General features: G+C 34.2%; 1 protein-coding gene across 1 annotated transcript; it reads right to left on the bottom strand.

Moving 5' to 3' along the window:
- Positions 1 to 341: 341 nt before the first annotated feature.
- Positions 342 to 12,803, bottom strand: btbd17a (BTB (POZ) domain containing 17a). Its single transcript, XM_056469012.1, has 3 exons — positions 12,713 to 12,803; positions 7,057 to 7,339; positions 342 to 1,524 (listed from the first exon to the last, which is right to left on the bottom strand). Exons 1-3 carry the CDS (start codon positions 12,801 to 12,803, stop codon positions 438 to 440), a joined length of 1,461 nt encoding a protein of 486 aa, XP_056324987.1. The 3' UTR covers positions 342 to 437.
- Positions 12,804 to 13,065: the final 262 nt, after the last annotated feature.

Raw genomic sequence — 13,065 nt, 5'->3', positions numbered from 1 at the left:
TAGATGTCTATTACACAAAATTGTTCGCTGGGAACGTAGATCTCCAGTCCATCAAGGTCAGCTGTCGTTCTGAAAACATAAACACTGAAGACCTGGTTTATAGTGGAAAATTACATTTAATTTAAATTAAAAGCAATACTGTTATAGTTTGTCAATATCTACAGTGTAAATTTTGGTGTAAATAAATATGATTTGACTTCTTTTGTCTACTGCCAAATTGCAGAGCTTGTGAAAACATCCAAATTGCTTTTAGCGGATGATGCTGTTTCCTCACCGATATTATTTTAACATGTTTGTACTGTAATTGACAGGAAATATTTACATATTCACCTAAACGCCACTCCCAACAGCATATTTACTACTCAGACATTTCAAACTTTTTTTATTCCTAGCTTCGCTGTAATAATATCGGGGCCTACTACAGCACTGATGTTACATTATTTCTTGGTGGTTATGAGAGTCTGGTAGATTGGCTTCACGATGATGTGCAAGTAAAGCGATCCATCCACCACATACTCGGATGTGCGAAACTGCAGGTCAGCGTCAGCCAGAAAGTCCCCGACCTCCTCTGTGCTTTGGTGGAAACCGAGGATATGCCGCACCACAAGCTTGCCCTTCTGCCTTGTCAAGACGAGCACAGTCTTCTGGAAATTCACACCTGCAAAGTCAGCGCTGGAAGTCGCAGGAGTGATGATGATTCTTGGCCGGGCGATGCCACTTCCTCCATCTGGCCGCGGTGGCTGCATTGCCCCCTGTTCAGTATACATGGGCCGCATGCTAAGGGGGAGCCAACGGGGCGAAAACAGGGCATTCCATGTGACCCGCTTACTAGAGTCAAACCCACTGGGACCCAGTTGAGTTTGGAAACTAGTGCTGCGGTCATCCCGTGCCGGGTTGTTTATGATCCACTGAGAGCCCCACATGGATGAGAGGTAATTGCGGGGCACAAAGAGGCTGCAATTCATGTCGAAAAACTTTGCCAGTTGAAGTGGAGAAGCTGAATGGAATTGGTAGGATATGTAGAGGAGGTCACGGACAGATTCGTGGTAGCGCGTCATGATTGGTGACTGGCGTTGCAAGCGAAAAAGCTCACGTGGAGGAATCATGGCGTAGCGCACTAGACGAAGGGCGTTTTCTGCTGTCAGGCTGTCTGGGTTGTTTTGAGTGAGCCACGTTTCGAGCGCCTCAAACAATTCCAGTTCGTGTTTCAAGACTAAATCGGACCGCTGTAGGAGCGTCATTAGCAATTCGATGCTAACCGATGGCCATTCTGGACTCTGAAGAACTGACGACAGATTCCAGGACAGAAATTGAAGGCAGTTGTCTTTCAGTATCATGTCGCCCACTTTTGTGGCGTACTCATACCAGCCCACCACGTGTCCGGTGGGAGAGTCACTGGCCAGGTTTTGGCTCATGTACTGGGTCAGTCCTTCCTGGAGGCCAGAGATGGCGTATTTGGTGGCCAGACTGTGCAGTGGCGTGGCCTGGTCTAACTGTAAGGAGAGCTCACCGCAGTAGAGATATCTGAAGAACAGAAGAACAGGAGTTTGTTAAACATGTTATTGTACAGGAATTTAACATCTGTGACTAGGCATGGGACGATAACCAGTATCAAGGTTTACTGCAGTTTGGAAAAGTTCATTCATTCATTCTTTTTCCTTCTGCTTAATCTCTGATTAAAATTAAGCGGAATGAACCACCAACTATTCCAGCACATGTTTTACGCAGCCCTACCAGCCCACAAACACCCACACACTCTCACATTCACACACACACTCATACACTAAAGCCAATTAAGTTCATCCAATTCACCTATAGCTCATGTCTTTGGACTGTGGGGGAAACCGGAGCACCTGGAGGAAACCAACAAGGAAACCAACACCAACATGGGGAGAACATGCAAACTCCACACAGAAATGCCAACTGGCCCAGCCGGGACTTAAAATTGCTTAAATTGTCTGTTATACCTTTCCCTATGCACTGAAAGAGGATGTTTGGAATCAGCACTAATATTTATTTCTCTTCTGTTAATATAGAGTCTGTATGGACTCGTATGGTTCTATCCCTATGATTTTTCACTGATTTTGAATATGAACCAATTTATTTTTCAATTGAACAGACAGATTTCCAAACCAGACTGTGATTCCATAGCAAATAAGACTTTAGCTCAGTGGAAAACAAGCAAGATATTGCTACCCACCGCACACAATCTAAGCTTAAAAAATTAAAAATAAAGCCTTGCATTAATTTTTTTAGGGCAACAGTATCTCCAGCAGCAAAGTCCCATCCACATCAAAAGCTACTGGTCAGCCTACATTTCAACAAATAATTAAAAACAAATGGCTTATACAACTTCATATATCCTATACACACAAGTGACTTACTTTATACCACATATATATTTATATATATTTTTTTCTTTCTTTTTATTTCTGTTTAACAGAGCAAAGAAATTTTCACAGTATGTCTGATAATATTTTTTTCTTCTGGAGAAAGTCTTGTTTGTTTTATTTCAGCTAGAAAAGAAGCAGCTTTTAATTTTTTATAACCAATTTTAAGGTCAAAATTATTAGCCCCTTTAAGCTATATATTTTTTCAATAGTCTACAGAACAAACCATCATTATACAATAACTTGCCTGATTACCCTAACCTGCCTAGGTAACCTAATTAACCTAGTTAAGCCTTTAAATGTCACCTTAAGCTGTATAGAAGTTTCTTGAAATATATCTAGTAAAATAATATTTACTGTCATCATGGCAACGATAAAATAAATCAGTTATTAAAAATGAGTTATTAAAACTATTATGTTTAGAAATGTGTTGAAAAAATCTTCTCTCCTTTAAACAGAAACAGGGGGGGGGGTGTGGGGGAAATAAACAGAGCAGCTATATATATATATATGCCTTTTCAAGTTGTAAAGAAATGAAGACAGCAGAAGTCAAAGATTTATTTGAAATATTTAGCCTATTTAGGTGAATTGGGTAAGCTTGTAGTGTATGCATGTATGTCCTGGTCCTCCAAGTTGGGGGTTGAGCACTGGGCCAACAACCCACCTCATAAAAAAAACTAGATGTTACCAAACAACAATATGGTAAGGCTAAATATCAACTTCGATATTAATGGCCCTGGGAGTACATAAGTAAATAAGTAAGTATTTAGGTTTACTGTTCCAAACTATTTTGTGTTTGATAGGGGAGGGAAATAGTTTTTTACCCAGACATTTCAAAAAAACAATTTTACAGCATTAATCACAAAACCACAATCTTTTTATCCAAGGTTATCATTTCATCAGAATCTTTTTCCGGTGTCCTGACATTTTATTCTACGCATCAGATTATGCTACCAACACTTTATTTGAATGGTTCTGAGGTTGGGGTTAGGGATTAGGTAGGTTAGGGCAATATTACAGCTTCGTATCACACTACTACACATTAAAATTTACACTGGTAGCAAAATCTGATGGGTAGGATCTACCATCATCAAAATGTGCTATCTACTATTTGAATGGGAGGCAGGACAATCTGACAAGGTAGGACAAATCGACAGAACACTGGCCCATGGCTATTTGTGACCCTATAGGCCACAAAACCAGTCGGAAGGGTAGGTTTTTTGGAACATGAGATTTAGAAATTATCTGAAAGTTGAATAAATAAGTTTTCATTTATTTATTGTTTGTTAGGGGACAATATCTGGCAGAAAAACAACTGTGAAAATCAGGAATCTGAGGGTTTAAAAAACCAGAGAAAAATCACATTTAAAGCTGTTCCAAATCCATCCGCTTTGAATGTTATCACTAGATTAAATGGGCGTTATCAGTGGTTATCAGCTGATAAATATGGGCCATTAGGGGCCTTCTGCGCCTACTAGTAGGTTTAGAAGGCTGTTATCATCCATCCGCATGGTTAATCAGCTATACTAATAGAGAAGACTCCAGATCCAGATCTGTTTTTACATTACTGTGATGGTTGGGTTTAGGGTTAGAGATGTTAATAAAATACAATTAATGTGAAATTTAATAAGTAATATAAATAATTCTCGTTAACTTCCGGCCGCAGCCATAAGTGATCTATAGTTGATTAACCATGTGGATGGATGATAACCTACTATACTAGTAGGCGCAAAAGGCCCCTACTGGCCCATATATCAGCTGATGACCACTAATAACGCCCATTTAATCGAGTTATAACGACTGTCCAAATCCATGTTTGGGAATGCATTTTACTAAACAAAAATTATGTTTCGATAGACTTACAGAAAGAAATTAACAAAATATCTTAATAAAACATAATCTTCACCCTATATTCTAATGGCTTGAAGTAAAAATCAATGACTCATACAGTGTTTCTTTGGCTATAATATCCCAGTGCAACATAAGACAATAAAAATAAAACAATCTAACATAAAAACAAAGATCAGTAAATACCATTTTATAAAAGTTTTAGATAAATTTTTCCAACAGATATTCTTATTATAATAATCTAATACATTTACATAAAACATTGTGGTGGTGTTTGCGGAAGTTTTCAGAATGCTGCGGTACTTTTTTTAGCTGTGGTACAATTCCTTGTTCTGTCATTCCAATTCAAATTATTATTCCTCCTCCTCTGGGGTGTGTGCATTCAATTCATTTTTCTTCTCATGAATTGAAAGTAAGCCAATATTGTTGAGTACACTGTAATGTATATTTTACAGGCTCTCTCAGATGTAACATCTGTGAACCAAACCACGTTGTTACCTGAATAAATAATATGCTTTTTACTCTTCTAAATATATAAACATAAAACAACGGGTATTGAGTTAGCCTTTATGTTTTTATTTTTGCATTTAAATTCTTTCATGCTGTCTGCAACATTAATTTGCCTCATTTTCCCTTTAAAAATAACTGATTGTATCTCTGTCGTCTTATCTTTTGGATCATCATAAAGGAAATCAAAGCCCAAACAAAATAAATGCTCTTGTCTCCACATGTTAGCCACTCTCCATCACTGTAACTATACCCGGTTTAGCTCTTATCATGATAAAGCTGTTTTATATAAGAGCAGAGAGTCCATTTGTAAATCACTGTTATGCTGTCAAGGTTTAACCTGCTGCAGTTCCACTGATGGCCATTAGAGAGAGTGTTACACGTGTGGGATGGGAATGTTCTCAAAAGCTGTCATGTCCAAACATGTTTTAGGCTTACATGTTGGGATGGTAAAGAACTACAGGAGTTTTGCCCTTAAAATGTACTATTTGCTGTGGGTAGAAAGTTTTATAAAATTCATCAGGAACATCCCACTCACCTCACATGCATGCTTTTTAATTTTAATTAATACAGAGAGTGTTTTAGAACAGAGAGTAATTTTAAAGCAATACTTTGATTTCATTTAACTGAAACCAAATGCACTCAATGCTTACATTTATAAAAATGTTATTTTATTTTACTGAAACACATATTGAAAGAATGTGCTTAGTACATTTTTAGTTGTTTTATTAATTTCTTTTATTAATATTTAAAAAAGTATTTTTTTAAATTTGAAATGTATTAAAATTTTCTTTTATTGAGACAAATGTGGTCAGAACTTTTTATTTTATATATTTATTATTTTATTTTATTACATTTAATTTTATTGAAACGTATTGAAAGAATGTGCTTAGTAAATTTTTTGTTTTATTAATATTTCATAAAGACAGTTTAGCAGAAAAAGTCATTTGTTTTTTGAAAAGTATAAAAAAAATCATTAAAACAAAAGATAATGTGGTCAGAACTTTTTAATTTAATTTAATTTAATTTAATTTAATTTAATTTAATTTAATTTAATTTAATTTAATTTAATTTAATTTAATTTAATTTAATTTAATTTAATTTAATTTAATTTTAAAGCAATTCGCCTAATACGTTGACTTTATTTAACTGAAACCTAAACAGAACATGCTCAATATATTTATGACATTTTATTTTACTGAAACACTTGTTGAAGGAATGAGCTCAGTACATTTTAGTTGTTTTATTAATATTTAATAAAAGAAAGTTTAGAAGAAAAAGTAAATTTTTTTTATTTGAAATTTATTTTAAAAAAATAATTGAGACAAAAGATAATGCGATGCGGTGGTGCAGTGGGTAGCGCTGTCGCCTCACAGCAATATGGTCATTGGTTCGAGCCTCGGCTGGGTCAGTTGGCATTTCTGTGTGGAGTTTGCATGTTCTCCACGTGTTCACGTTTCCCCCACAATTCCAAAGACTATAGGTGAATTGGGTAAGCTAAATTGTCCATAGTGTGTGAATGGGAGTGTTTGGATGTTTTCCAGTAATGGTATGCAGCTGGAAGTGCATTCGCTGCATAAAAAAATCATATGCTGAATAAGGTTCATTCAGTTCATATTTTATTTTATTTTATTTTATTTTATTTTATTTTATTTTATTTTATTTATTTTATTTTATTTTATTTTATTTTATTTTATTTTATTTTATTTTATTTTATTTTATTTTATTTTATAAGCAATTTGCCCAATACTTTGATTTTATTTTACTAAAACCTAAAGAGAATGTGCTCAGTGCCTATATTTATGACATTTTATTTTATGGAAACCAGCACATGTTTTACGCAGAAGATGCCCTTCCAACCAATTTAATTTAATTTCATTTAATTTAATTTGATTTCATTTCATTTTAAAGTGATCCGCCCAATACTTTGACTTTATTTTACTGAAACCTAAACAGAGCGTGATCAGTGCCTACATTTATTACATTTTATTTTACTGAAACACCTTTTGAAAGAATGTGCTCAGTACATACAATTTTAGTTGTTTTATTAATACGTTTATTTTATTGTTTAATTTTATTTAAACTCAAACCCAGAAATGTTCAAATGTGAATGTAATGTGAAACAAAATGTGTACCGTTCAATAGTAACAACAGCAACTGAAGTATTCCCCATTTGTGTTCCACAAAAAAGCATAATAAATAAATAAAAACTGTAAATTAATTTGAAGCAGTCCAAAAAATGGGATGCCTTATCTTTAACTCATATATAAAAACAAAAACCAATCATCTTTCCCTTATCAGTGCTTCTCACCTGATGAACTTGTCAAACACAGCAGTGCATTCAGCCGTTTCCTGCAACACAAGTGTGCTGCTGTTGCGCTTTCTCAGCATCTCCTCAAACACTCGGCTCTGCATTGAAAGCACCAGCGTGTGGGCTTGGATCACCTTCACCTCATCCGCATCCACTGTCTCCACACGCAGGGAAATGTCACTGTTATTCCCCAGCAAGAGGAGACCCTCCAGCCGAGCAACCAGACCCTGAGAGTGACTGATCACTTCTGCGGAGCCATCAACCAGTCCTTCTGCCCTCAATCCTGTAAAACAAGGGGAAAACATGCTTAAAATCTGCTGATATTCAGTAATACAATATGTCAGGATTAACTGACGACAGGTTGCTGAATTACTAGAAATTACTGAAGAAATCATGGAACTGCAATGCGGTTAGCTGTGCATTATATGAAAACTATTGCACGCTTTAGGATTGTCCATTGACCAACATATGCCGGAATAGTTGGCGGTTCATTCTGCTGTGCTAATCCCTGATAAATCAGAGACTACGCCGAAGGAAAATGAATAAATCTATGAATCAACACAATTATTACGTTTTGGGGGACAAATTAAATGTTTTATGATCAACACACTCAAATTTGTAAAAATTATTAAGCTAACTTAATGGATTTGTGTTGGGACAACATGAATGTGGAACCCAGCATTATTTACAGTGTATGGAATAATGGTAACACTTTAGTTTAAGTAACAATTATCACTATTAACAAGTTTATTACCAGCCTATTATTAAGATATTGGAAGTTTATTAGTATACTTATAATAATCTGCATGATTTTATTCTACATCTCTAATCCTACTGAATTTCCTACTACCATAATAACCATTACTAAGCAGCAAATTAGGTGTTTATTGAGGCAAAGTCATAGTTAATGGTTTGTTGATGTCTAGAAATTTTTTCTCAAAAGTCAATGTGGTCATGAATAATTATTGGCAGGCTGTTGAGTTATTTGTAATTACTTTGTAATAATTCAATGAACATGAGTAAGTTATTCTACACTCTCAGAAATAAAGGTACGCGAGCTGTCACTGGGGTGGTACCTTTTCAAAAAGTACACATTTGTACTTAAAGGGTCCATATTGGTATCTTAAACATATATATTAGTACCTAAAAAATTTAGGGGGGACACTTTTGTACTTTTTAGGTACTAATATATACCCTTATTAATATGGACCTTTAAGGTACAAATTTGTGTGACAGATCGACAGATTGCGTACCTTTATTTCTGAGAGTGTACTGTACAAAAAACAATTACATAAAATTTACGGTAAAAAATGTCAGCTGTGTTTATATACAGTAAAATACAGTAGAAACCTATACGGCAAACTACAACATTTCCTTAATTAATGGTAAAATACACAAGTGTTTTGAAATACTAACATCTACACATCATCTTTGTTACACAGACAAAAACACATTCATAAGCAGGTGGTGATGAGAAACCCATATTATCAATCAAAACTCATCACAAACATTTCCCAGAAGCAGAGAAACGCTCAGTGTCATTCACACAAACACCATCATGGTAACACACGTAAAATTAAATGAATGCAATAACTAAGTATTAGATGTAACATAAACTCTGGGAAAGTTATTTTTATGGTTATTCACTGGAAACTTACTGTTAAGGTTAAGATTTTTTTTACTGTAGCATTTTTTTATTTTTTTACTGTTGAAATTAGTCATTTTTTACACTTACCACACCTAAAGGCATCATTCATATGTTGTATTTCAAGAAATTAATCAGGTTTTTGTCCTCAAGCATCTCCTGTATATGATTAGTTTCTTATTCATCTGATCTAAAGCCTTTTGTTTTATTATTAGTTTATTTTTAACAGCTATAGGCTGTAAAATGATCTTATCTTAAATCATTTTTGTCACCATTTTCAGTGTGCAGCTTGTCCATAAAAAAAGTCTGTAAAAATCTGGCATGTTGTCCTATATTTATGTGCAGTGGTGGAAAGAGTACTGAAAAAACATATTCAAGTAAAAGTGCCATTTCATGCCCAAAAATGTAGAGCAAGTAGAGTAAAAGTATCTGTTGTAAATATTACTTAAAGTAAAAGTAAAAAGTAAACCTTTTAAAAGTACTCAAGAGTAGTGAATGTTGAGTATTACGATGTGAATGGCTCAATTTGTGTACAGATGTGTACTCGTAACATTCTGTAGTGCATTAGTAATTGTTTAAGGGCATTTGGTGGTTTCAGTCCTCCTTTAGTAAAAATCCATCTTCTCATTAGTGACTCGATCATTGCGTGAAAAGATTTTAGACATCTTCTTGCTCACTTTTTGTTGCATTTATGAAGCGCCATGTCATGCGGTTGTTCAGCATGATGCAATTTATTTTCTATGTGCAGGACTGATTAATCTACTTTAGCCAATCCCCAAAGACAAGAAATAAAGTGACTGCAGGTTGAAGGAAAATAGTGGAGTAAAAGTACCGATACAGCACTAAAAATGTACTCAAGGGAAAGTAAAAGTACACATTTTAAAACTACTTAATAAATTACAATTCCTGAGAAAAACTACTCAATTACAGTAATTTGAGTATTTGTAATTTGTTACTTTACACCACTGTTAATGTAAAGCCTATTAATTTTATACTGTTTTTTAGTGTTTCCTCTAACATAGATCAAGTTAAAGTACATACAGTATCAGTCTCATCTTTTCTGCTTGCCCAGAAGGGAACATGTGTTTTAAAACTGAATGTGTCTGTCAAGTCAATCTGCATTGTCATGATCATCCAACTTCCGTTGAGCATTTCCTTGAAAACTGGACTGGGTGTCATTGCAGAGTTCTAGGAAATGCCATCATTGTGCATGCATTTGTTTGCTTTGGTGCTGTGTGTGCGTGTGAACCAACCATTTATAGTGCCCTGGTTTCCTATTACTAGTTGCCACTTAAAGCAATTGCCATTATGATTCATAAAACAGGTCCATAGCGAAATACAACATAATGACAGAAATCAAAGGAAAAGCATAATGATGATTGAAATGTTCATCAGATTAAAACAATATAATTGTCTTTTACTGGACACAATTAAGTAAATCACTGACTTTGATAGAAAAAAAAACATAATAATGGACATTATTTTTCATGCTAGAACATGAAATATTATTAAATATGTTAAGTTTTTAAGTATTAAAGAAGTCCATCTTCATATAAAAATGCACAGTTCAACATTGTTTGCAAGATCACCATATTGCCTATGCACCTGTCAAGCCTCCCGTTTTTCCCGGGATTCTCCCGTACTTTACATTCTATCCTGCTATCATCCTGTAAAGGTATTTTCTTGTATTACTCCTGTATTTTTAATCTTTCTCTGAAGGGTGGCAATAAACATCAAAGATCCTCTTTATTTGCAACCCATACAGCCGAACCACCAGGGGACACCCCTTGCTCTTAAATGTGACTCTATTCTGTGCTTTTATTTTATTTGGGCATGAAAACAATTTTAAATAAATATAAATACGGCGGGATATCCTTGCTTTCCATTACAGGTGCAGTCACCCCTCCTATACAATCCTCAAAACAGTCAGTTCATGTAGCGGTGTGTGACTGTCAGACGCACTACATAGTGACGCTGTTTCCCAAATGGATTCTGTACACGTCATTTGAAGCGGAGCAAAAGTGGAAGCTCTGGGTTTTGGGTGCGTGTTTGAACAGACATACACACATAATAATAATAATAATAATAATAATAATAATAATAATAATAATAATAATAAGGTCACACTTTATTTTATTGGTCTGTTTGTTGAATTTAAGTTACAATGCTACATGTCAACTAATTTTCATTAGATTATAAGTAGACTGTTAGGTTAGGGTTAGGGTTAGTGGAAGTTGACATGTACTTGCAAAGTTTCTTATAGTCAGTTAAATGTCTGCTGAAGGAGCAGTATCAGCAGACATTAAGTAGACAGTCTACTAATACTCAAATGAACCATCAAAATAAAGTGTTACCAAATAATAATAATAATAATAATAATAATAATAATAATAATAATAATAATAATAATAATAATAATAATAATAATAATAATATCTAAACATGTCGATCTCGGTGGGTTTTCTTTCAAACACAACAAATTTTGTCTTAAATGAGCATAAAAATTGAGGAAAGCAATCGAATGCTTTAATTATAGATCTGTGCAGTTTTAAAGTGACACCTCTGTTATTTAATGTAATCAAACGAAAAATCTAAATGAGAGATTTTATCTAAAAAAAATCTAAAATGAGAAGACATTTGCTGCTCTTTAATCAGAATATTTAAATTATACAGTGAAGAAAAGGTTAATGAGATTTGATAGCTTGATTCATTTTCTTTATAATAGTTTCATTTGTAAAGAATATTCATAAAAAAAACATTAATTACAATGAAACAGATTGAGTAATTTGGGAAATGTGTTTATTTTTTATCTCTTTATTTTTGGGTAACCCTTATCCCTTTTCCCCTAGAGTTTGACAGATATGCCTATGCACACATTTTCTGGAAAGGGATCATGTGCGAACAGGCCCTTTTTGAAAATACCGGTAAAGTCGTTCTGGTAATTTTCCGGATATTTACTGATATCGCTGTGTGAGAGGGGCTTTTGTTAAACTATGTATAAAACTGAAGGAACTGATGTAACAATGCTTTTAAAATCTTTTTTTCCCCTGTCTTTTGTCTTGGTTTTGCTTGTAAGTCTTGTTTGTCTTGTTTTTTGTTTTGTTTGCCCTTTCTTTTTTGTCTTTAAAGTTGCTGTTGCTTTTTGTATTGCTTTGTGTTGCTTTAAGGTCAAAATAAAAATATAATATGTAATATATATTGTAATGCATATAATATGCACAGTTCAAAATGAAAATGAAATTATTTATCCTCAAGTTGCATTTAAATCTTTGTTGTTGTTGTTGTTGTTGTTGTTGTTGGAAACAAAAGAAGATATTTTGAAGAATGTTGGAGACTAGTAGGCATTGACATCCATTGTAGAAAAAAATAGAATGGAAGTCAATTGCTACAAATTTTCTGCATTCTTCAAAATATCTCCTTTTGTGTTCAAAAATCCGAACTGGCTTGGAAAAAGTGCACAGTCAGTAAATTGTGACTGAATTTTCCTCATCTGTTTTCTGTTGTTATTTTGAACACAAAACAAGATATTTTGATGAATGTTGGAGATAATAGGCATTGACGTCCATTGTAGAAAAAAATATTATGGAAGTCAATGGCTACAAATTTTTAGCATTCTTCAAAATATCTCCTTTTGTATTAAAAAACTCAAACTGGCTTGGAAAAAGTGGACAGTCAGTAAAACCGTGACTGAATTTTCCTTATAAGTGTTCTGCTGTTGTTTTGAACACAAAAGAAGATTTTTTAAAGAGAATGCTGGAGACTAGTAGACACTGACATCCATTGTAAAAAAAAAAAAAATGGAAGTCATTGGCTACAAATTTTCAGCATTCTTTAAAATATCTCAAATTGGCTTGGAAAAAGTGGACAGTCAGTTAATTGTGACTGAATTTTCCCTTCTGGGTAAATTATCTCTTCAAAACCAGTCTCTTAACATGCAAATTTTTTAAATTATAGACTTCTTTAAAGATTTATTTCATCACCTGAAAAAAAATACAAAAAGAGTCATCTTACCTCCTTGAACAGGTCGCAAAAGAGACCCGGCGACCAACATCAAGAAGAACAGGTAAACGAAGACAAGCTCATTCTTCCTAACACAAGCCATCTTTTCTCCTCCAATGTGAATCTCTTCCTCTCTTTCCTGACTCTATTCTATATTTCTATTCTATTTTTATCTCTTCTCAACCTTCAACTCTTCCTTAATTTGATCGTCTTTCTTCAGTTTCCACCTCCTCCTCCTCTTTAGTGGATAATGGATGGTCTGTTGGCTCCCTGTATGTGGCATATAGACTATGGCGCATAACTAGTATGTAGGTTACTGGTTGTTTTGGGTTAGTTCCTCCCTCACAATATCATATCGATCAGTG

Source organism: Danio aesculapii, chromosome 12, assembly GCF_903798145.1.
Source record: "Danio aesculapii chromosome 12, fDanAes4.1, whole genome shotgun sequence".
NCBI lineage: Eukaryota > Metazoa > Chordata > Actinopteri > Cypriniformes > Danionidae > Danio > Danio aesculapii.
This window is presented reverse-complemented; position numbering and strand designations above follow the sequence as displayed.